The sequence below is a fragment of the Heteronotia binoei genome, chromosome 6, assembly GCF_032191835.1.
Source record: "Heteronotia binoei isolate CCM8104 ecotype False Entrance Well chromosome 6, APGP_CSIRO_Hbin_v1, whole genome shotgun sequence".
Lineage (NCBI taxonomy): Eukaryota > Metazoa > Chordata > Lepidosauria > Squamata > Gekkonidae > Heteronotia > Heteronotia binoei.
This window is the reverse complement of record NC_083228.1, coordinates 42,093,150-42,119,704: the sequence shown is the minus strand read 5'-3', so window position 1 is coordinate 42,119,704 and position 26,555 is coordinate 42,093,150. Positions and strand designations below refer to the sequence as shown.

Here is a 26,555-nt window from a genome sequence, read left to right as displayed (position 1 = left end):
GATTAAGGTCAGTGCGAAAACGCCCTATGAGTGCTATGTTATACAAAACTCATTTTCTAACAAAGAGAGCCTAAACATAGTTAAAAAGTAAAAGAATCCCCTGTGCAAGCACCAGCCGTTTTTGACTCTGGGGTGACGTTGCATCACAATGTTTTCACAGCAGATTTTTACAGGGTGGTTTGCCATTGCTTTCCCCAGTTATCTACACTTTCCCCCCAGCAAGCTGGGTACTCATTTTACAAACCTTGGAAGGATGGAAGGCTGAGTCAATCTCGAGCCGGCTACCTGAACCAGCTTCCACTAGGATCGAACTCAGGTTGTGAGCAGAGGGCTCCGACTGCAGTACTGCAGCTTTACCATAGTTACAGCCTTCTAAATCCATTTACATATTTAAGGGGCTTAGAAATATTTAACTCTGTTTAGGATTGCTGCAGTTCATGGATGCAGTCACATACACACTTACTGGAGTAAACCCTATTGAACTCAGTGGAACTTCTAAGTAAACATGCATTTGGATTATAAATATTGGTGGAAGAATCACCTCAGGATGTGACATCACTTGGCCCAGAAGTAACATTTCAGGCTGTGGCATCATAATCATTGCACTTCTAAGCTTCCAGACAGGGAGTGGCTAAACTGCGGCTTGGGAGCCACATGTTGCTTTTTCACACACTGTGTGGCTCTCAAAGCCCCCGCTGTCCCAGAGGCTGGTTTGGAGAAGGCATTTCTCTCTTTAAATCACTTCCCCAAGCCAAGCCAACCAGCAGCTTGGATAATGCATTTAAAGTTGCTTTCTTTCCAGTCCTTCCTGCCTGCCTGCTCTCAAACACCGAATGTTCATGTCTAGTGGCTCTCAAACATCTGCCATTTATTCTGTGTGACTCTTACATTAAGCAAGTTTGACCACCCCTGTTTCAGACCCATTCTTGTTCCACCCTCCCCAAATACCCAGGATTTTCCTGAGTTACAGTTAACAACCCTTATGTTTTCTGAATACTATTCAGATTTTATTTAAATAAAATAAATAAGTACAGATTTAACCATTGTACAATATATTTAGAGATAATATACGGAGCATTTTAGAAACAACAATTTATTTAAAGATTGGGAATTGAATTTGGAAGCCTTTGTTAGGCTGTATGTTTCATTATTTCTGATTGATTTCTTTTCCTTTGAGCTTTTGAAAATGTTGCCCTTTTCCATAGTGGGAGAGAGCATAATCTTGCTCAGCACAGTGACAGAGAAAATACAGAATAAAACTAATATTGAATATTTTAGAGAGCTGTTTGGCTGTTTAACAAACTTTCATCTTTAGTACCAGATGCACAACCTTTCATTTTCCCAGTTGGATTCCATCTTCTTGTATTGCAGTAGTTTGCAAAGTGATGATAGTGAATTTTAAATAAGATTTGCAACAAATTCCCATTTGAGAATACTTTAATAGATTCATTTTACTCACTGGCACAACACAGGAAGCTTGTAGAGGGGCTAACAAGTGTTGCTAGTGTCAGCTTGGCCTCAAATGGCCATTTGTCTGTATTACAAAGCTGTCATTCAACTTAGTATTGCAGATTACAGATACACATTCCCTTGTTTCCAGTATATGAAGTGTTCTATGTAAAGAGCCTATATGAAGCTTTAATTTTTTTTCTGCAGTGTCACATGTTTAATTGCCTTTTAAGAGAGTTGCACTTCCTTTGGCCTCTTTCTGACTCAATGGGGCATATAGAATAAGAGTCACTACATTCAGTGGGAGGGTGTGGCTCAACAACAAAGAATCAGTTTTGCATGCAGAATGCCCCAGGTTCAAAGGCTCAGGTAGCAGATGGTGTAGAAGACCTTTACCTGAGGCCCTGGAGAGTCATTGCCAGTCAGAGTAGACAGGACTTATCTTGATAGAACAATGGTCTTGATTCACTGTAATATAGCTTCATGGGTGCACATGCACATCATCATCATCGTGACTTCATTTATCATCCCTTTTACCTGGTTGTTTGCTGCAGCTATCCACTTGCCCAGCTCAGTAGGGATGACTCTGGCCAAATGATACCAGGGCAAGGTTGGCATGGTATGCTCAGCTGAAGGGTCTGGTGAATGTATTGTGTGAGGGGGGACGGATGGGGGCTGCCTAGCTATCTTGAGCACAGTATTGAAGAGTAGGAACAGCTGTTGCTTTTTTTGTTCCCCTAATGATTTCATGCTTTGCTTCCACCCCTATTGTTATTCCGCAAATATTTTGGAATCAGAGTTTTCCCAAGAAGGGTTGGGGTTGGATGAGTGGTACAAGAAGGAGGAAACGAGATGACAAGCTCCATAGAGAAAGAAATTTCTCAGCTGTAAGTTGATTTCTTAGTAACAGCAATTACCATGGATCACGCCAAGTCCCATGACATGTCATGCTTCTTATATTGCTTCAGAAGAAAGCTACTCAGGAACAAGTGATGTGGAAAGTGCTGTCCTGTATGTATGTAAATCTGAAGCTAATGTATTAGCTTTCAAGTGGGCATTTCTTTGACAGATTATGGCTTCACGCTGGGCCAGTTAGAGTTAGGCTGCTTGCTGGCAGTGGGTCCCCTGGATATACAAGTCGGTGGCAAATGTTGAAAGAGTGCACGAATGGAAACCAGTATATATGCTAAAAGTTGCAACAAGTAAACAGGACCAGATCTACATGTTTTTTGAGGGGGGGGGAATTAAAAAATGATGCCGCCTTATGGGCCTATAGAATAGAATGGACTCCATACTCAATTTGGTGCCCCCCCATTTGTTGGTGCCCTGGGAAAGCACCCACCTCTGTCCCCCTCCTACATCTGGCCCTGGAAGTAAATGGGGGCTGGTCCATACAAGTGAAGGCGTAATTGACAATGCAGGGCAGAGAGAGAACCATGAATCAAACAGCTGGGACCATTGAACCATACTGCAGGAAAGTTGAGCAGAAACAACCAAGGATAGAATCTCTGCACAGTTTTGAAATATTGATTGGAACACTTGTGCTCACAAATTAGCTGGATATGTTTCATTCTATATTCTGTAATGGAGTCAATTTAATGTCTGCCTTTTTGTCCATGTGCAAAGGGATTCAAGTTGAGTTATTTGATGGAACAATAATATCTATTTGGAATGTTCAGCTTTGGTTCTGATTGCCAGCATTTTGTGGTTGACATACTTTAAATCCTTTGATTTGTCTAAACTAGGGAGATTATAATTTGTCAATATAATGTGTCAATATATATTCAAGATATTTTCTTGGAGTGTCTGTGTGCATGCACATTTTTATAATTTAAAGGATTTAAATAAAAACCTCACTGTGTTTTACTGAGTACATTTGAAATAGGCAATTAATCAGTATCAGTTGCCGTTCTGTTCAGAAACACCTTTGTGACTCTGGATTTTGTTGAAGCGTTTTCGTGAAATGGATTATGATAAATCAGGGGGTTATTAAAACTTAGTAGAAACCACAGTTCTTACATATGTTTGCTGAATCTTATTAAGACACAAATACTCTCTGCTTATTACTGCCTTTTCAAGACTTCTATTCCTGCTGTGCTCATAAGGAAATCTGTTGTTTATCACAGAAACAGAACTGAAAGAGAGAACCTCCAACACAGGATGTTAATTGTGGGGTTCATTAGTCTTAAATAATATAGAGAGGCTGAGTCCAATACATTGGTTTGGAGAGCCAAACTTATAACAGTATTTACTAAATCACACTTCCTAAGCATCCGATCCTGAAGCCTGTTGATGTTGAATTTGTAGTTGATGCCTGAAGCAATGACCATCTGGTATCTCCAAGATTTATTTACACCATAAACCTTAAATAAACAGGAGTCTTGTGGTGCTTCGAAGATTAACCTGTTTTAGCATAACCTTTCACGGAGCAAAATCCACTTTATCTAATGCATGTTTTGGGTCCTCACTTAGCAGACATATTTACAAGTATGTATAGTTATAAATAGAGTCAAAGGTCCATGAAATGCAAGAAGTACAGAGTGTTTCATAATTATGTTAAATTCAGTTGTAATCAAGTAAAATAATCCTAACAGCAATAATAATTGGTCAAACTGCAGTTTCTTTAGTTTTTGTTAAACTGGTTAACACCTGTCATGTCAGATTTGTGTCCATTTATTCTCTTGCACAAAGACTATCTTCTTGGTACTGTGTTGTATGCAGGAGGCAAGTGTTAACACACTGTAGGCTAAATGGATAATAAATACAACTTGAATGGCTGATGTTATGAGGTCCTGTAATAGTATTCCTTGAGTGGACATGGGCACAGAATTGGCATCTGGGTTTGTTGTGGGGTCTGGTCCCTGGGTTTGTTTTTCTATAGGTGATCCATTACTGTGTGGGAAGCTGTTTTAGATGGAGGCAGTGCAAGGAAAAAAGCAAGAAGTATCATTGTTCATTAGGCGCCATAGATCACTGATTATTCATAGGCCTGTATCAAGCTGGGAGCTGTAGGTGAAAACAACCAGTGGTGCTTTCTAATAGGCTGGTTTTGAGTGCCAGTCTGACTTTTTCACTCTGTTTCTTCATTTTGGTGGCTTTGTATTATAATCTTTAGGATGCCTGATGTAACTCCTTCAGGTCAACTAGATGGAGCAAATGTGATTGTAACATAGGGCTTGGCTGTAGTCATTGACTCACATGATATAGTAAGGCTTGTAGCTAGAAACACATGTAGTAGTCAGTGGGCTTTCACTATAAGGTGGTACTTACGTGTGCATTGTGTAGTTGTTCAGTGGTGTCCAGACGATGTGTCTATTGTATGGAGTCATCCAAGCTTAGGTTTATGGTCTCAATGGCTGTCTTACTGCGAAATGTGCTTCAGTGTGACTCAACAGCCCCCATGTCCACAAACATGATGCCCAACTCAACACAACAATAACAACTATCAGCAGATGTATTAAACGCATTAAACGCACTCCAACCTATTGGCTACCCACGTTGTGCGACATTGCTCTCCTGCATCTCCAAAGATAAGATGCTCTTTTTTGTGAATATAGAAAGACCACTGAAAACAGAGAGTTTCCCATTCACAAAGATATGGCTGGTAGCTAAGATCCTGATACCCAGCAATAAGATCTGCACGAATCCTGCAATCTCAAAATTTCCATCTATGTAATGAATGGTTGAGACCATGGATGCAGTCATTTCCACTCAATATCCATAACTTGATAAACACCGAAGAGAAGTTCTCAGGATTTGACTTGCCACGTAAAGTATGGAAGATAGCTAATAGAATATGAACAGCTTTTGGCACAATGGGACAGAATACCAGGACCTGAATACAATTGTGGTGCAGCTTGTCAAAGTATCTTCCATATGTCACAGAAATGTGAGCATCGTACTTTCTATGTAGATGTGGTGGAGCTCATTGAACTCTCTCCAGCTGTGATTTAGTGGATTGCAAATCTAGATATTTGTATTTAAGGGGATTGCCCAGTCAGTCAGCATACCCATTGTATCAACTTGGTTATGTTTTATATTATTATATATTTCTTGCATGTAACTCTACCATACAATAAATAATAATTACTTCCTTACTTAAATAGAAATTTGTTTGGAGACTTTTCTGTGAATGTTCTGCTCTAGCAAGTATTTACTTATCTATTTTTATTCACCTAGACTAGATGTTCGCAAGTCTGCTATAAATTGCATAACCACACTCACTGTTTCAAAAAGCATTTAACATCTAACATTGGCCATCTACAGGTGACCAACTGCAGTTTGTGAGCCAGATGTGGCTCTTTCACACATAGTGTGTGGGTCTCAAAGCCCCCACTACCCCATTGGTCAGTTTGGAGAAGGCATTTCTCTCTTTAAATCGCTTCTCCAAGCCAAGCCAGCTGGCAGCTTGGAGAATGCATTTAAAGTTAAAGGTGCTTTCTTTCCACATCCCTCTCCCCCCACAATCTATCTTCCTCCCTCCCTCCCTCCGATATCTGATGTTTACTCTGTGGCATTTACATTAAGTAAGTTTGGCCACCCCTGATCTAGGTGTTTATGTTTAGTTCACCTCATTCACTGGATCACTCATTTGTGCAGAGATTTTTAGTTTTCCATCAATTATTATGTGATTGCAAAAGCTAAAGCAAAGGTACTAGACTCGTGTGTGTTTTTTTAAAGAAAATGGTTACATGTCGATTATTAGAAGTTCCTGAGTGTTTTATTTCTGCTCAGATATCTTCAGGACTAAGGGTTTCCCCAAGCAATCAAAAATGTGTGCCAACTGCATGTATACATATGTTGCCAATTCACATTGAGATGTGCCTGAAGTTCAGTTATTGTATTAAATACTGGGCAGATCCAGCATGCAAAACCTGCAAAGGAAAGATCTGCTGCAAAAGGGGATGCATGCTGCTGCTTCTCCTCCCTTTAACAGTGGAAAGTGCAAAGTAGAAAATAGCAGCCTTGCTGTTCAAATGAGATGCTGTAACTTTTTCTGTTAAGGGATTTGTCCTGGGTGGTTTCCTATGTTCTGATCTGATTTCAGAACAAATATGTCCTAGCCTCTCTACCTTTGGCAATATGGTACGGAGTTCTTCAGTTTTTTCACATAGCTATTTCAAAGCACTGGTATCACACCCAGGTGGAAATGCAGCATGCCTTAGTTATGAGTGTTTCTCTCATCTTTTCTGATTTGCTGAATAGCTCTAGAAAGCATTGGTTATTGTCAGAGGCTGGCTGAAAAATTCATATTATACCACTGCTATAAAAACTGTTCTGGCTACTGGTTGGTCCTTTGGCAGAATTCCAAGTGTTCTTGCAGAAATAGATCTCTGCAATGATTGCATTCTAATAAACCTGAGATAACCTTCTCATAGACTAGCACTGGCAGAGGGCCTACTCAGTGATGGTACCTATACTTAAAACCTCATGTGTTGGTTTGGCAAGCTAACTCTCCCTAACTTTTAAATGACTGGTGAAAATGTTTTTACATAGGAGGAATTCTAGCAGGAGCTCCTTTGCGTATTAGGCCACACACCCCTGATATAGCCAATCCTCCAAGAGTTTACAAGACTCTTTTTTGTAAGCCCTTGGAGGATTGGCTACATAAGGGGAACTAGTTCCATGCAAAAATGCAGAGTATAGTATTACATAATATCCCAAGGACATCTTTCAGTAATTTCTACTAAAATATAATTTTTATCTTATCATGCATGCTTTATAAAGAAATTGAATATTTTTTAAAGATTTCTTGCAATGATGAAGTGACTGAACTTCCAAGACCTGGTAGTTTTTGAGATCCTTAAAACTGATCCCCTGTGTGACATACAGGCTAAGTTCCACCTCTGCCTAAAACAACCAATGAGTGCTTATGGAATGTTGGGGAGAGAATTGCTGCTTAAAGCAGGCTGAGTCAATTTGTAGCCAGGGATCCCAGATGTGGAAACAGTTCAGTGGAAGGGAAACATTTTAATTTCTACCTTACTTTATTCAATATTGTGTTAATACCATAAATAAAAATTGGCTTCTTGTTTTATTTAACCCTATGGGCTGCATGTCTCTGGGAAAGAAACAAGGATGCACACATATTAATATCTCTCTATATATATTATAGGATATGAATAAATGGTGGCAGCGTGTGAACGGAACAGTGTTTGTCCTAATCCCAATAACTCTGTGTAATGGCCTGTTTTTAAAGGGGGCTGGGCTACCCTGTCTGCTGATGTCTCTGTAAGTGAGAGGGAGGTGTGAAATTGTCGTGTGTGTCTCTTCTTTCAAAAAGAAACAAGACGGGTGATGAATATGGTGTACTGACCTATTTGTAATGCTGAACCTGAGAGAGAGGGAGGTGTAGATGGTGGCAAGCACTCTGTGAATAGAGACGGAGTGCCAAAACCTAAGTACATAAGAGAAGCCATGTTGGATCAGGCCAGTAGCCCATCTAGTCCAACATTTTGTATCACACTGTGGCCAAAACCTAGGTGCCATCGAGAGGGTCCACTGGCAGGGCCAAAACCCCAAAAGTCCTTGTACTGTTACCCCCCAAGAATACAGAACATCACTGACCCAGACAGAGTGTCCCATCTATACCTTGTGACTAATAGCAACTGATGGACCTCTGCTCCATATGTTTATCCAATCCCCTCTTAAAGCTGTCTATGCTTGTAGTTGACACCACTTCTAGGGATAGTGAATTCCATATGTTAACTACTCGTTGGGTGAAGAAGTATGTCCTTTTATCTCTTCTAAGGCTACTGCTCATTGATTTCATTGAGTGCCCATGAGTTCTTGTATTGTAAGAAAGGGAGAAAAGTACTTCTTTCTCTACCTTCTCTATCCCATACATACTTCTGTAAACCTCTATCATGTAACCCCTCAATTGTTGTTTCTCCAAGCTAAAGAGCCCTAACCTCTTTAACCTGTCTTCATTGGGAGGATGTTCCATTCCCTTAATCTCCAGTTGCCAGTTTAATTTTTTTCCCAGTCTCTCTTAGTAAACCTTTTTCTGGTAAATGATAGTATGCTCTATATAGAGCATAGAATGAAGATAAAGAAAATAACCCTGTGCAAGCACTGAGTTATTACTGACCCATGGGGTGATCACATCATGACATTTCCTTGGAAGACTTTTTGTTTTGGGGTGATTTGCCATTGCCTTCCTCAGTCATCTACACTTTACCCCCAGCAAGCTGGGTACTCATTTTATTGACCTTGGAAGACTGAATCAACATTGAGCTGGCTATCTGAACATGCCAGGATTGAACTCAAGTCATGAGCAGAGTCTAGAATACTCTAGTACAATTCATCGTTTGGATATATACCTTCTATATCATGCTTTTCACTGGTAAGTAATCTTGAAACCAGTACATCAATCATACCCTGTTAACCACTATGTACTGAATACTCACCAGATTCCAGGCTATTCCTTTAAGGATTTTGGAGCAATAATATCCCAAGTACATCTTTCAGTAATTGCTTTGTATCTTAAATGCTGGCTGGCAGATAGTCCTTTAAAGCATTCCTTCTGGAAAGTCAGTCTGTCTTAGGGCATTCTTTGGTAATTTTTCACTGTAACATGGAATAAATTCACATCTAATCCAATCATTTTGTCATTGATTTTCTTTGACCTCTTCTTCCTCATTTTTTGAGTGACAGTCAGGATTTGTACCATTTTGGCTCCTGATCCCTCACAGTTGTGTTGCTTTTTGCAAATTTCCAATGCATTTGCATCATTGTTATGGGATTCAAAAACATCTATGAAGTTCATGCCTCCTACAAATAGCTGAGAACACTCACATCTAAAAAAGGTAAAAAGGTAGTCCCCTGTGCAAGCACCAGTTGTTTTCAACTCTGGGGGGATGTCGCATCATGATGTTTTCACGGCAGACTTTTTACAGGGTGGTTTACCATTGCCTTCCCCAGTCATCTACACTTTTTCCCCAGCAAGCTGGGTACTCATTTTACCGACCTCGGAAAGATGGAAGGCTGAGTTAACCTGGAGCCAGCTACTTGAATTGAGCTTCTGCCGGGATTGAACTCATGTCATGAGCAGAGAGTTCGGACTGCAGTCCTGCAGCTTTACCTCTCTGCGCCATAGGGCTCTGTGCCACAGGGCTTAATAGTCTTATACCTGTTGTTATAAGATGAGGCAAAATACCAAAAAAGGTATGTGTGTTTATGTCTTTGTGAGGCTTTGATTGTTCAGCATACAAAAATTTCTGAAAGGATCTAACAAATGGTTGGATGCAAAATCTGCCCAAAAGGCCAGAAGGATCTGGTGGTGTAAGATGGCAGATAACAACACAATTTCCCAGGTGGAGGAACATTTTAAAACAGTTGTTTCCCATGGAGTACCATGGGAAGTTAGCATCTGTTTCATAAAAGAGTAACTTCTTTAAAAAAAAAAAGATAATGAGAAGCTAATCAGAATAGATGTTTTCTTTTTTCCCCAATAGTCTGTCTTAATAGGGTCTGGGAAACGATGTCCATGTGTGATTTGAGACTAATGGCATCTTAAAGACCTACCAGAATTTCAGGTTGTAAGCTCTGAGAGCGAAAGTTCCCTTTTTCTGTGCCTGACAGAGTCAGGTCTGTATATTAGCTGGATGGTTTCTGATTTGAGACTAATGGCATCTTAAAGACCTACCAGAATTTCAGGTTGTAAGCTCTGAGAGCGAAAGTTCCCTTTTTCTGTGCCTGACAGAGTCAGGTCTGTATATTAGCTGGATGGTTTCTGACAGGGTCTGCTTAAGACCTTGGGAAACTGCTGCCTGTCTGAGAAGTCAATACTGACCTTGATTCAGTATAAGGCAGCTTCATATCTGTTCTTATGTGTGTATCATGTCTCTGAGTTTTATTCTACCACTGTCCTCAGCTATGAATGTTGGGTCCAAGAAGTGGAGAAGCATCTTGTGTCAGAATGGTCCATGCCTTGTACTTAGAGAATGAATCACCCTTAGCTGAGCAGAGTGGTCAGCGCAACTCTTGCAGTTCTGATGGCACCCAAAGATGTTTATATGTCATTCTTGTAAATGGGCAGAGTTCTTTAATGGGGATGTACTCATTTGTTGTGGGTTGTGCAACATAGACACCACTTGGTTTTGGCCAAGCAGATAAATGGTGTGTTATTTAAACATTGTGCATTGGTAGCTGTGGACTGCTTTTTAAATTCTAAGGGTGGTTTTGAATGTGTCCCCCCCCCCCCGCAACATGTAAGAATGCATGAATGCTGTGTTAAAATGAATGCTGAAAATTGTATGCAATTTTTTTCTAAATTGGACCACTGATCCATCTGTAGCATGTAGCTCCAACTAACCTTCAAGGATCATCACCAGAGGTCTTTCCCAGCCCTGTCATTTAAGACTTTTAAATGCAGATATCTAGACTTTCTGCATACAGAAAATGTGCCCTTTTATGTAAGGTTCTCTTAACTGTATCCAAGACTTTGTGTCATCACTTATGCTTTTGATGATGTACCAAATCACACAATGAAGTATCTGCATCATGCATATAATGTGATGAAATACAAACATATCTATACATACATTTATTATACTGAAGTGTTTCCAGTACAGGAAATTTCATCTTGTATGAAATTAACTAGTGTATTGATGGATTTTTATTTCTGTCTTCTTGGTGGGTTTTTTTTCTCCTTCACTGAAAGGTTCTTAACAGTAATATATTCTAAAGGTGACGTCTGTATATATTTGACAAATACTCTACCAATGTTAAAATTGTAAGAATGGTTTTAATGTACTTGGTGAAAGCTCCACCTAGTGGAAGGCTGCCAAAATACTTTCTATTGGTTTTGCCTGAAATAAGAAGAAATGTTAGTCATTATTATAATAGGCACTGCTTAGAGCTGATTAGATAATGTTTAACAATTGTGGTTGCTATTTGTAGCCTCTTCCCTGTGCAGGCAATCCACAGGATAAGGAGTAACTTTTCTACATTCATCTAACTTGTATTGGCCTCCTGAATGTTGAACCTCTTCTGATTGTTCTGCTACGCGAGCACCCAGTTCCACCAAAAATATATATTTTAAAATAGAAAATAAATTCCAATTTAGTCTGTATTGAGTTATGGTGGATAATGTGGGATTAAGACACTGCTGCTATTATTCATAAATTGTTTGCACTGTTTGTGACTCATTAATTTTAATGGAGTTAATCTGGATTTAACTGATAGAGTGGTAGTTTCTCAAATGTTTTGTTTTTTACTATATGCAGGCACATATTTTTTCTTTGGGAGCAACACTAAAAACAGTGATTGAATATACAATAGAGGTTGATGTACATTCAGAATTTAGCCAAGATCTACAAATTCTGCTTGAACAAATGCAAGAGGAAAATCCCCAAGAGAGGCCAGATATTGAGGTAAAAAAAAAACTGTTGGAACTAGTAGAATATTTATTGACTAATACTTCTGATGTTCCAGCGTAGGATCTTCTTCGGTCATCTTTTAAAAAAAAAAACACTTTTAGAGTTAACTGCCTGGTGTCAGGTATGATAACTGCAAATTTAACAATGGTAAAAAATAAAACCTTACTTTTCTAAGGTTTGCCCTTGCACTGAAATCTTTAGCTACCATGCCTGATATGGTGAAGTCTGCATGGGCAATCTAGATCTGTGTTCTACAGATATGGATCTTCATAGTGCTAGATAGTAGAACAACTGATTTCCTACCATTAGGGTTGCACTGTATCCTGTTGCAGCAGGACACTTCCTGCTGCCAACCTGTGCTCCCCACCACTGATCCTTTGGGCAGCATGAGTTTTTTTTCAATTGCCACTGGCATGACAACTTGATGTCACTTCAGGAAAAACCTGGAAGCAACATCATGCCACTCTAGGGATTGCCAGAAACTCTATGGCTTTACTATAGAGCATTGGGCAATTCCTGAGCAATGTGATGTTGTGTTACATATGATGTCAGTGACTTCCCATGTCCCTTCCCATCTTCCTCCATTCGCTGGCAACTCTAGCTACCATGTTAGAAGCCGCACTATCATAGGCTAGCCACTTTGGAGCAATGCCTTTCCCTTTGTTTTTCCCTTCGTTGCATTCATACTATGCAAAGGAAACAGAGCTTTTAAATTCAGTTGAATTTCCAGTAAGATGCAGCTTTGCTTCAGATTTAAACGAACTGGGGTTTTAACTCTTTGCTACATGCTATGTCTTTATAGGCCATCAATTATTTATTATAGATATTAATCCCCTGTTTTCCTCCCCAAGGACCATCCATAGCTGTTTTCACGATCATTCTTCTCTCCTCCATTTTATCCTCTAAACAGCTCTGTGAGGTAGGTTACACCAGGCCAATGAGTGGCTAAAGGTCACCCAGTGAGCTTCTGCGTCAGCATGGAGATTTGAACACAAGTCTCTCAGATCCTAGTATGACACTCTAACCACTATACCATGCTAATATTTAAGCATGCAGAAGGAAGATCAAGAGCATGCTATAGTTTGAGTTTGTTATAAGCAAGGATGTCTTAATGAGTTAAAAAGTACAAGAGAGGCAGGCTGGTGTGTGGTGCCCTTGATCCTTATAGCTGTTGCCCTTCAGGCAAACCCAGCATGTTCCAAATGCTTCGTTCCTTAGTAACGCAAAGGGAATACTTGGCTTAATGCATATTATGAGCATGCCCCAATCTTCTAAAAATCATTAAACGGGTTTGGACTCTGCTCATTCTCAGAACTAATAAGAATTAAAAAATGAGAAATCTTGCCTATTGGCAAACCCTTTCTGTTATCAAATATGCTCATAAGGGCCTTTTTCTAAATGGATTTCCTCTGGCAATGTAGCTGCATTAAATTCTTGGAATATTACCAATGTTTTCTAACTTGTACCAGAATAAAAATGTTTAAATGACTAAATATATCATACAGATTATTCCTAGTAATTCTTAGTCTATGGGGCAAAATTGAAGTAACGTTGCTCTGAGTTGTCTTTGGGGCAGGGGGTCTTCCCATTTCCATTGGTCAATATGAACAAGGTTAATGCTATAAAAATTTCTTTAGTTTGAAAGCCAAATGCTAGCCAGATTTTCTTTACCCAGATTTCACTATACTATATAGTATTTTAACAGTGTCACTGCTCCTGCCCTGACCAGGATGGCTTAAGATAGCCCAATTTCATCAGATCTTGGAAGCTGTTCCTGGTTGGTACTTGGATGGGAGACCACCAAGGAAGTCCAGAGGTAGACAATGGCAAACCACCCCTTTTATTCTTGCCTTGAAAATTCCAATGAAACACCATAAATTGTCTGCACTACCCACCTTGGGTCAACCTATGACCTATTTCTGAGTCTGACTTGCCAGTTGATTACCAGTGTGTGATACCATGGAAATGTTGTTCATAAAAACATACATTCAGAGATGGGTTCTTCCAGATATACTGGAGGCATCTACGGCATTTCATTGCTTTGGAGGAGGCTACCCAAGTATTGGGAGGCAGTTATTACCTGTGATCCAGAAAGCCATATTGTAACAACAACGACACCTCCACCCCCTCCTCTTCCTCCTTCTCCTCCTTCTTCTTCTCCTCTTCCTTCTCCTCCTCCTCCTCTTCAGCATCATCTGACAGTGTGTGTAGTGTAGCCAGGAGATCATAAGATTGTCTGGCATTCAGAAGTTAGGTGGCAAGCTAGACTTGTACTTAAGGCTAGAGACATTTCAGAGGTGGTTTGCTATTGTCTGCCGCTGCATCACACCCCTGATATTCCTTGAAGGTCACCCATCCAAATAACAGCCAGGACCAACCCTGTTTAGCTTCTGCAATCTGACTGTAACTGTAGACAGCTCGATACAGCCCAGAAAGGAATTTAGGAAACTGGCTCTATGCAGTGCAGTGAAACAAAATAAACGTGTTTTAGGCATTGCTATGTTGCTGCCACCACTGGGATGATTATTAATTGAAAATGCAACTTAATTGACTGTTCTCATTGGATCAAGTATTATGGGACTGCTCATAATGAAAGATTATGCAATCAAGATTAAAGGATAAATTTTAGGAGCGCAAATCTACAAACACTTGGTTTGATCTTGTTCTTATTTTCATGACCTGGAAATTGTCATGTAGTAAGAAGGCTACATTGGTTGCTAAGAGATTGGATGTTCCCCTTATTGTGAGCATGTATAAAGTATTTTAAAACACTGCATTTCAAGCTGATTCCTAATTCTCTAGAAATATAAGGGTCAGGAGAAGTTATGGCATATTAGAGATCCTTAATTGCTTGCTTCACAGATGCAAAACGTTGCAAGTTTCCTAGAGAGTAGTAATTTCTCCTGTCATTGGAATCATGCCATCAATGATAGTGAGATAATTACTAAATGCTTTGCTGTGCAATTGTCATTGTAGACTGTCATATCATTGTGTAAAGAGAAACTGAAGTATTCTTCCTCAAGCGATGCTTGCCAATGCCTCTCTGCTATTGGAAGAAGAGTGCTTTCAATTGAATCTTGTGACACCTTTCAAGGTATACCTTATGTTCTTTAGATATGGTAGAAATCAAGAACCAGGTTTATAGTCTTCTGGGCAAACTCTCTATTCCTCATATTAAGTAAAAATTATGCCAAAAAACTATTTTCCCCCTTTTCCATATGAATTTCCCTTCTAATCATTCCCTTTTTTAGATATTTGTATTAGGGCCCCATCCGATGAACTGCTGAGCTGACAAGTGTTGAGAAATAGAGCACAGCTACCACATAACTGTAGTGCTGGAATCTGTGTCATTGTGTTGGTATTGTACGTTCAGTTTATAAGGCCAGTATGTAAATGAATGGATCTACTCTGCAGGCAATAGCTATGTAGCCAGATGTTACGTGGCACAGAGTTGTTCATAATCAAATAAGGAACCTCCCAAAGGGAAATGCATTCCAACCATTAAAACTTATTATTTCATCCTCACCACTTCATATTTGGTAGGAGTCCCTTTTATAAGTGGTAATGCAATGTCAAGGCATTGTAGAACACTCATGTAACATCAGTGAAAGCTTTTTGTGCTTTGTGAATGATGAGAACAGTGAGAAAATGGATTGGCAACTTTTACAATAGAATGTCTTATTTCCCCCCCACCCCCATCCAGACAATTGTGAAAACTTGCAGAAAGGAAAAGTGTATGAGTGTATTTCACCCTATGAAGAGTGTTCTATTAAAAATAACTACAAGCAAGAAAATTTTTCTCTGCAAGTGGAAGACCTGAAAAGTCTTGGTGGTGATGACTTTTCTGGCATATGTTCTGTGAATGACAGAAAACATGATATAAAAGAAATTCAAATCAACACAGTGAGTGAAAAGCTGTACTGTCAATGTATTTCAAGTCAACTTACAAAATACAGTGAGGAGAACAACAACATAAAACACAAGTGTGTGAATCCTGCGTTCACAAAACCACAACCAAGTGACTTGGAGAGAGATGTATTCACAAAGAATAGCATGAGGAAAATAAAAACATTTCCAAAGCTAACATCTGAATCTGAAACAGACCCAAGTATTTTCTTCCCTTCTGTAACACACAGTGGGCCACTAATGAGGAAACATCCATTAAAACCCAAGTTGTTCTCTGTAATCACTAATAATGAGCATACTGCTTTAGAGGGAAAATTAAGTCTGCATGACACTAATAATCAACTAGAACTAAAAGCAGGATATTTTGAGGAGTCGAATAGTAATAAAGAGGAATCTTCTTTTCATCAACTGTACATGCCAGTCTGTGTTGGCAAAAACACAGACTGTTTTACATACAGCCCTGCAGTTTCTCAAAGTACAGACAACAGCAGCATGTTAAATAGACTAGACAAGCCAACTATAGCCCCCCAAGTGCTAACATGGGAGTACTGTGCTGAAACTTCTCCATGGACAAGTCAACTCAGTTTGCTACATATTAACAGACCAACTACAGCATTAGCAACCAGTGTAAACAGATGTGGATCGAGCGTCTTAAATTATCCAGAATACAACTGCACTGAGATGAAAGACTGCTATATTGAAGATGAACAAAATGGAGGCGGGGAGACAGAAAAGAAAGGCAATGAACAGGTAGTAAAAACACCTTTAACTGAAAATATTGTCCTAATTTGTATGGTATATAATTATGGGTTAGGGCAGGGGTCCCCAACCCCCGGGCCGGGAACTGGTACCGGGCCATGGCGTGTTTGAGATGGGCCGTGCAGCCTCGCCGCCCCCTCCCCCCGCCCATGCAGCCTCACCGCCCCCCCCCCCCCCCGCGGCGCCTTCCCCCCGTTTTCACCATTTTAAGGCTGGGGAAGGAAAGGAGGCAAGGGCAGTGTCACTTCTGCTGCAGTGGTTTTCTCACCCATTAGCTGATTGGCGGGGGGGTGTAGACCTGGGAGGTGCTTCACGGCCCCTTCCCCAGCCTTAAAATGGTGAAAACAAGGGGAGGAGGAGGCAGCGAGGCTGTGCAGACGGCGGCAGTGAAGGAGGAAGGAGGAAAACGGGGGGAGAGGAGGAGGCAAGGCTGTGCGGACAGCGGCAGTAAAGGAGAAAACGGGGGAGGAAAATGGGGGGAGGAGGTTGTGAGGCTGTGTAGGGGGCAAAGGAGGGAGGAGGAAATGCTGTGGGGTGGGGAGGCCAAATTGGGTGCCCCCACCCTGCTGGCCCTGGGGCCATGGTCAGGGACAAAAAGGTTGGAGACCACTGCGTTAGGGCATGGGTTACTTTCCAAGATTTGTTTGTGACTTAAGTCAAAGTGGCATGCTACAATGAGTACCAAGAATTAGCTGATTTCTCTTAATTCCCAAAGGTTTTAGTTGTCAGGGTGAGGAAGGTGCATGGTTAACTATGATATATGACAGTAATGTAGAATAAAACCACTGTGACAGAATAAATGACAGGTAATAGGCTGTAGGCAGAATTGAAGTCACTTATTTACCATCAGTTTTCCAGGAACTACTGTCCTGGGCGGGCTTGTTTGTACCTATAACTAAGGTGATGTCATGTTGCATGGCTCCTTGTACAAAGTGCCTTATTATGCACCTCGCTCCATGCTAATGTAAATGCCTAAATAGATTTATGAGAGAAATGCCCTGACAATAGTGAATAACTCCATGTGAATGCCCTGGTTTATGATAAGAGCTGCCATGTGGAAGAATTTTAAAGCATCTTACTGATATAATCCAGTCCTTAAGTAATGTGCAAGCTATAAATATACTTCTCGTCTCTCCTTTATCATCTATGTAGAGGGCTCAAATAGTTTCATCAATGCAGGGCAAAGTAAGGATTCTGTATCCTTTCCCCCACTATACCATTTCCCTTTTTAAAATCACTCCCGGATGCCTAGAGTCATGGTAGACAAAATAGACATATATCGAAACTTCCCTATGGGTCTGGCAGCACCGGAGGGCACTGGCATAGTAAATCAGGGAAAGTGTACAGTGGTCTCTGCAAAGCATAATTCTAACATCTTGAATGGCAGAATTATCTGACAAAGGATACTGAGTTTTATTAAGCCAGTGTTTCTTCATGGGATTTTCTTTTAGTTACATATAATAGTTTCAGTTGACAAATGTTTGCCATACAAATATTTCAAGGAAGAACATCAGAAAAGGCAAAGGAATGATGGAGCCAACTTTGTCACAAGCATTAGTACTATTGCTTTAAGTGAAAATTCATTGTAATCCATGCCCATTTATCCAGAATCGTTATCAATACTGCTTTAAGACTTCTATTTTTTGCTGCATTCAAACTAAAATCTTTTTATTAATGACATACTAATGCAACTGATTAAAAGTTTGTACATCCCTTTGGCATAAATTGTATTGTTATTTCTGTCAACTTGTTCAAATGGATCTAAACTTTTAAGGGGTGGCTTCAGTGTGTCTGCACATTCCCATGAGAATAGAAGCTCTTCAGTCTCTTCATTGTAACGGATGGTTTTGTCTGTGCAATGCTGATGGCATTATACCTTTCATGGCAATGCAGAGAAATGCTGCAGGCCATGTTTGTTTAGAGTACAATGTGATTCCCCCACTGCACCCTCCATACTTGTCTGCATTAATGCCATAATCTTGCTTCATTGATCCTCTGTGCTTTGCTTCTTATTTGCATTGGCTTCAAAACTGTTTTTTAAACTTTAAAATATATATTTTCTTTATAGTTCACAAATAAACACTTTGTCAGTTTAAGTGAAACAGGTTCCTTTTTCTCTAATGTACTTTCATTCTAGTCTTGGTGTTTCATCTCTTTCCATGCAATTGCTGTGTCTTTTATAATGGGAACTACAGTCCTCAATGTATCACTGTGTGTGATCATGTAGACCAGAGGTGTCAAACATGTGGCCCAGGGGCCGAATCAGGCCTCTGGAGGGCTCCTATCAGACCCCTCGAGCAACTGGCTGTCGTCTGCTTTCTTCTCCCTCTCTCTTGCTCCCTTCTGCATAACAGCTTGCTTTGCCAGGCTTGCTCAATCGCACAGGAGCTACAGAGCAAAGCCTCTGTTTTCTCCATTAGTTGAGGCTCCTTCCTTGGGTAGGAAGGGGGGAGGCAGACCTTGCTTTGCTGGGCTCTCTCAATTGCACAGTACAGCTACTGAGCCAAGCCTCTCTTCCTTCTATTGGATGAAGCTCCTCTCCCTCCCCCTGGACCCCTGGGGATGGAAAGAAAGAGCCAGAGCTTCCTTTGCCCAGTTCCCTGGATCTTGTGGGAGAGATACAAAGAAAGCACCTTTAAGACCAACCAATGCATGTTTTAAGTTTTTTTTTAAAAAAATCTTTAATGGTGTTTGTCTGTGTCCTTTTTAAAGTTTATATCTCTGCTACCCTATCTTAAATAGGTACGTGGCCTGGCCCAACCTGACATGGCCTGGCCCAACAAGGTCTCATTTATGTCAGATCTGGACCTCATAATAAATGAGTTTGACACCCCTGAGTAGACCTTTATACTGTGACTGAAATGAAAAACTAAGTCATATAATGGATTTATAATAGGGGGGAGAGACCATTTTCAGATGGTAACAATCATCTTGGCCCCTGAATGATGCTTATTAGGAAATGGATTCAAATTTTGTAGGAGACTATTTGAACAATATTTCCCATTCTCAAAAATAACTATTAAGAAATGGGTGTCCTTGTAGTCTGGGGAACGTTAAATATTAATGAATACGTTCAGTGTGCAAGAAATACATTTTTCACTAGTATGGGTGGTGTAGTACCTTTGGGATACTTGCCATTTGGATTGGACTACAAATTGGATTACAAATTCTTGAACAGGAGAATTCTGCAATTTGTACAATAAGATTTCTATTCGCACTCTCAGTTCCTTCTTTCCTGGAGCACATACTTTATATATATTGGTTTACTTGATAGACTGCTCAAGTATCAGGCCTGTTTAAACATTTTACCTATTTGAAATCTCTCCATCCTTGGTAGTTTTCACATTACTGACTTCAAAGCCAGTAAATGCTGTTCTGGCTTTCAAGTGTCTTTGGCAAGAGGCTTTTGGAACATCTCAGAGGTACTTCAGGACTGACTCTTTAAAGTAGAATTGCAAAGACAGAAATAACAACAGTTATTTGAGAGCTTCATGGTCACTTAAGGGAGGATTCTGGGTTTTCAGTTATGTTTTGTATTGTTATTGAAACCATGACATGTCCATCTATGTGTAGGAGTGGCCTGTTATTACAGTCCACTGGTCCCTGTAGCATAATATGGCTTATTTTGAACATGTGAGCTCTGTAGTATCAGACGGGATATATCACTAGTTTTCTTCCTACATGCAAACACATTTTCCCTGTCCAGGACCCTCCTCTCCTGGATCTTCTTGTGCCTGATTATTCAAATTTATGTGTTCTCGGTGCTTTTTATTTCACATATGTACATGGAAGAATATCTGAAAATAGCAACATCTTAGCTCCTGAGTAATCTCCAAATAAAGCTATGTTTACTGATTTTAGAAAAGCAAAAACTAAGGCATTCAAGAAAAGCTGCAATTATATTTCCTTATCTGAAAACTAAAGTATTGGTTTGGCCTTTATGCAGGCGAAGAGTAAAGGGATTGAGAAACACGAGAGAGGTCATACAGGAATATTTAAAAATACACAACCCTCAGGTTATAGTGACCACAATTACGAAGTATATAATGTACTTCAAAATTAATAACAGGTAAGGTCAACACTATTACAAAGATACATTCACAAATACTGATGATAATAAAGTCCAAATAATTAGTAGAGTCCCAAAATACAGGAAGTCGATTGGGTATTCCTGCTTCAAAAGTTCTTCTAGCAAAGTACTCCACTTTTTCTCCCAATAAAGACAGCTTCAATAAATGAAGTCAGTTTCACAGTCTTCTTCCTTCATACACAAATAGTTACAATAATTCTCAAGTATATCAATAGAGGACACGAAGTCTCAATACAAGAAGTCTTAAGACAGGCAGTAGCTCCAAATTGAGCTACTGTCTGTCTTTTTTTTTTTTTTTGCAATATTGTTGTCCTTACCTGTTGTTAATTTTGAAGTACATTATATACTTAGTAATTGTGGTCACTATAACCTGGGGGTTGTGTATTTTAAAAAAAGAGTAAAGGGATGCCTGAATATTGTTAGGTCAGAAGTACTTAAACCTGTTTCAGGATTACAAAGATGCACAGAATGAAGTAGTATAACCATTTCTAGTGAAAAGATTTCTTTCAGTTCCATGCCACAATGTCAGTTTGCAACAATTACGCATGGCAAATTTTTTTTAAAGTGACAAAAAGCAGAAAAATTGCTATTGTATGAAAGTGATATATTTGTTCACACAGTGCTATGAACTCTTTAAAAACATGCAACTAAATGAGTAGTCTCGTAACATTTTATTTATTCAAAATATTTATATACTGCCTTTCGACTAAAGCCCCTGAGGCAGCATACAAGTAAGATAAAAAAATCCATTGACAACTGAGTATTCTGCAGAAGGAGAGTGAGGGAAAACAAGGCTGATGGATCAATTGGCCACTTTCTTTTTCTCCTGTGAACAGCAGGGTGCCCCCACTGTTTTCAGGAGCTTTGACATAACATTGTGCTTTCAAGGTTTTCTGTTCTAAGGAAACCTTATTTGAAGCTTTATAGCCTGTATGGCCACTTCCGACACTGTGATTCTGTGATCTGGTTCAAAGGAGGAAGTGTGGGGTGGCTGTGGATGGAGCATCCATATGGATATCTGGGGAGGGGTTGGAGTGAAGATCCACATTTCTTTCTCTTCTTTAGTCCTTTAACATGTCTTTTTTCCCTTCACCTTTGCACTACAATTCAGCTGGAATGGCTGAAAGGGGGTCTCCTGGTACAATTGTCATTGTGTCATCATTTCTGTGCTGATGGGGGGAGTGGTGGGGGGGGCATGACAATGGTTGCACCCAGGACAGAATGTGCAGACATTTTCCTGCCTGCTCTCATGCTGTTCACTGCCACTGCCATTCCAGAGGTGCTTTCCCTGCCCCTTTATATATTTTTCTTTTTTGGGGGGAGGGTTATTTTTTTTTATTTCTTCTTTTTTTGCATGTGTGCGTGACTTCTGGCGACCCCTATTGGAACATGGAGGACGTTCAGAGAATGGCTTAATACAGCCTGCCTCTGGCTCCTGCTCCTGGTATTTCAAGGAGGTCTCCCATTCATGTATTTGGCAGGGCTAGCCCTAGATTAGATTAGATTAGATAATTTTATTTATATCCCGCCCTCCCCGCCGGGGCAGGCTCAGGGCGGCTAACAGTAACAGTAACATTCCATTGTATAAAAACAAGGTTACATTCAACATTAAAATTCTAATAGATTTAAAATTAATTACAGTTATAAAAGTGCTAATGCTATTGCTATTTGTTCTTTATTATGATGGCGGTATCATTAGTACTTAATTTTCTACATCATCGAAAGCCAGTCGGAAGAGGAAAGTCTTGCAGGCCCTGCGGAATTGTTCAAGATCCCGCAGGGCCCGCATTTCCTCTGGAAGTTGGTTCCATAAGCTCGGGGCCACAGAGGAGAAGGCCCGATTGCGGGTGCATTGCAACTTCACCTCTCTTGGTCCGGGGATAGTCAGCAAGTTTTTTCCAGCTGACCTCAGTGCTCTCTGGGGTTCATATAGGGAGAGACGGTCCCTGAGGTAGACAGGTCCTCGACCATATAGGGCTTTAAAGGTAATGACCAGCACTTTGTAACGAACCCGGTATATAACTGGCAGCCAGTGCAGCTCGCGCAGCCCAGGCTGTATGTGCTCCCATTTAGGGAGCCCCAACAGTAGCCTGGCCGCTGCGTTCTGCACCAGCTGCAGCTTCCGGGTTCGGTACAGAGGCAGCCCCCTGTAGAGACTCCAAGATATGATGAGATTAGGCTTGCCTGAACTGTCCAGGTCAGGGTGCTTTTCCTGACCCTGGATGTAGAGTTTGGGTGATAGGAGAGGGATAAACAGATAGCAAGGCCTTTAGATCTGGTTTCATTAATAGCTGCCTTGCATTTTTTAAAAAGAAGGGCATAATATTAGTGTAATAAATATGACAGAAATAAAATCTGCAAACACACAATGATCAGCCAAGCAAACGACTGCTGGCAGAAGGGATTTCTGCTAGCCAAATGGGACTTCCCCCCTCCCTTCTTCCAATGCAGCACAAAATGATCCCTGAAATGTTTCTCCTGAGGGACAGGGGAACTCCAGAAACAGTATGCTGTGCATGGAAGGCCTGCAGCAGGAGGGAGGAAGTGGAGAAAATTCCCCTCCTTTCCATTGGAGGAAATTCTCCACAGGATCTGAGCCACGACATCAGGCAACAAGAGAACTTGAGATCTTGCTAACCATCAGTAATGTTCTGTATGTTCTTAAATAATAGGTTTTCCTACAAAATAATAATCTCTTCATATCATTTCTTGCTTGAAGAGCTTTAAGTGATGATGAAGACTTTAAAGGAAGATGCACGAAGCACAACTGCCAAGATAGATCATGTTTTAGAGTTGGCAGCTTGGAGATGAGAGATAGATGAAGAGACAGTGGTGCGTTATGAAAAAGATACCTGGGGTTTGATTCAGGGCGCAACCAAAAACCCTACATTCCACTTACGTTAGCATTACAAGGATTATATGAATTGCAGAAGCTTAAGCTGCTATATTGGAAGTATTTGACGATTGATATACTTGCTAATTGCTTGACTATATCTACCACTGATGTGCAAGTGATGACCAGGTATCTTTCACTAGTTTCCCAGGATGCTCTAACAGAGGCCCCTCAATGCAATCAGCAGTATATTATTTGTTAACAGAGCTGCAATTGATATTATCTATCTATAGTACTATAACTCATAGACAGTTATAAATAGTGTATCTCACAGAATGGTCAAGAGGCAGAGGTATTCAGTAAGTAATCCCTTTCTTTCAGCGTTTTTTAGGTTAACATATTTTTAAAATCTAAATCAAATTTAAGGTTCAAATAATTAAATATGGAATTCTGCAGTTTCCTGTTGTGTTGCAATTCTCAGTTACGTCTAGTGAGAAGTATCCATGTGTACACTATATAGACAAAGAATAAACGCTTCATTTTATATCTAATGCTTTGTATCCATATCAAACCTTTAAGCATTTCATAACATTTCAAGGAAAACAGGAAGAACATTAGAGGATCCAAAGAACTATAAGTAGAGAAGGAATATAGCTGCTAGTGCTGTTCTACAAATACTTGCCCAAGAGTTTGTGCAGTGGTGTAATAGATAGACTATACAATAGCTTCCAGCTGTGGAACCAGAGAACATCTTTGGATTTAGTTTCTCAGTTCTTGTATGAGTGTGAGGTTTAAAACAGTCCTTCGGTGAGCAGATGTGCCTTATGTATCTTCCAGCAGCACAGAATTTCTATGTAGGGAGATCCTGGGTTACTGTCAAGGATGGAGAAAGCCAGTGTGCAATGGACTATGAGTATGTACACAAGATGGACATGTATTCTTTGAAATGAGTATAATTTGATGCTTTTTGTACCTTAACTGTCCTTAACACTTTATTTTCAGTGGGTTTTTCTGAAACATCTCTTAACACAGTATGGTAAACCACTGAAAGACTATGAGCTATGGGCTTTATGTTATGAATGTTTGCTTACTCTGGAAGCTTATACAGATTATCCAGGTAAGACCATTATTAATTTCTTTTGAAATTATATATTTACTTAAACTTGACATTAATGTCATCCTTCTCCAAATAAAGCTGGCTAGGACCTTTAGGAGGAGAGGGTGAATTGGTATACTCGGCAGGGGGGAGGTATACACTGGTCTTTCATTGTAAATTGTGTCCAGCCTGAGGGGCAGTTCGGGAAGCGAAAGGAGTGAAGACTGTCTCATAGAATCTCATGCTGATTCCCATCTGCAGATGCAGTCAGAAGATACCCTCAGTATTCTGTAAACCAAACACATTTGAACTTTGGGTTTTACCTGTGTCTGCTGCCATTCAGGCTGAGAAGGAAACTATAGGACTTTCTGTTGCCTAATTTTAGGGGAGGGAAACACCCTTTTTTACTTTTTTGTCTATTTCCTGCAGATGATTTTAGGCAAGAATTTTAGGCATGTTGTGGATTGTGTAATGGCATAGAAGCAAATCAATATGGAATGGTTATAAACAAACTGTAAAGTCAGTACTTCAGCACATATTCTTTTTATGATGCCAATAAAGTCACTTTCCATATGCTGTCACATTTTTTGCAAAGAAAGATGGTTTGTCATGGTTTTGGGTGCTTTTACACAGCTGCTTAATGTTGGGTTTAATGTGGGGAAAATGTTTCGTGAATAGAAAATATACCATAGGCTTTAATTTAGTATGACAGTATTTTGATGTGAGAGGGGTTTTTTTGGGGGGTGGTGGTGGTATTGTTAGGTTTGTAGGGATGACCCTGGTGCTTTCTGGAGACTTGATCATCCAGTACTTAATGCACACTTGGATGGATGCTCTTGTCGTCAGCTGGCATGAGTTTTCTACGGCTAGCTTCTTGATGCTGTGGCAGCTCAGCCACTGTATCTGAGCACTGGCAGTTCATGCCCTAACCTTGATCTCCCAAGCCTTCAAGGTAAATAACTATTGATTACTTCCTTGTGTGGATGTTCCTGCCTTCATTTTAACTTTGTTTTTGGCACTTGTCGGGCTGAACTCACTGTACCATTGATGAAATTGTGTGAGAGGACTGAAGAGAGACAGGATGCATTGAAGTCCAAGTAATATGACATGGTTATTTGATTCAATGATGGAATATAAAGGGTCTGGCCATTTCCCCCTTCATTATAAAAGCACTGATCTCTTCGTGTTTCCTAGCTGACGTGGATCCCTATTTATATGGCAACCCGGATGTCTGTGGAAGCCTTATGAGTCTCTACTTAGATTTGGGTGCTGAAGAAAAAAAGCAAAACAAGGATCAACTAGGAAAGATTAAGAGGTTAATGTTTTGGTGGTATTCACATTTATGTGTGTTTGGGGGTGGGAGAATTGATGTTCCCTTTCCATCGTTTATTCCATTTTTCAGTCAAATTACCATATTATGGTATTTTTTCTGTAGGCTAAGGCCATTCATTCCTTTCTGCCTTCATACTGCAGTGCCTGCAGTGTTCAAGCACTTTTTAACTGCTTTTATCTTGTCTTTTGCTGATTATATTACACTCATTTCAATTCAGCCCTTTTAAAAACTATTTAGCTTTATTCAGATGACATGATAAATTGTGGTTTGTGTTGCATGCTGTCTACCATATGTAAACAACAACTCCCAGTTTGTGTAGAACCCCTCTCTCCTGACTCTCAGCAGGAAGACATATATATAGTGCTATCTTTGTGATCAGGTGGCTTTAAGAGGTTGCAAACTCTGATTTGAAATCCTAGTATAAACTATCTTTATTGCAATAATACAACTAACTAGGGTAACTAATCTCAAGGTGGGGACTGGAGTTCCATCGTTACAATTGATCTCCAGACTCCAGAGATCCATTCCCCTGGAGGAAATGGCAGCTCCAGAGGGTGAACGGCATGGCATTGTATCTTTGCTGAGCTCCTTCCCTCTCCTCCCCAGGCACCATACTCAAATCTCCAGGAATTTCCCAAGCTAGACTAACCAGGTTCAATCAAGCCATGATTTATCATAATGCCTGAATGCAGACTTTAATTTTCCCC

At 40.2% G+C, this 26,555-nt stretch overlaps 1 protein-coding gene across 1 annotated transcript in view; it reads left to right on the top strand.

Moving 5' to 3' along the window:
* The window catches only part of KNDC1 (kinase non-catalytic C-lobe domain containing 1), a 95,837-nt gene that overhangs the window by 20,349 nt on the left and 48,933 nt on the right, over positions 1-26,555 (top strand). The window contains exons 4-7 of the mRNA XM_060241371.1: positions 11,679-11,825; positions 14,808-14,925; positions 15,535-16,487; positions 24,422-24,536. Coding sequence (XP_060097354.1) covers positions 11,679-11,825; positions 14,808-14,925; positions 15,535-16,487; positions 24,422-24,536 — 1,333 coding nt within the window. The remainder of the gene's footprint in view (positions 1-11,678; positions 11,826-14,807; positions 14,926-15,534; positions 16,488-24,421; positions 24,537-26,555) is intronic.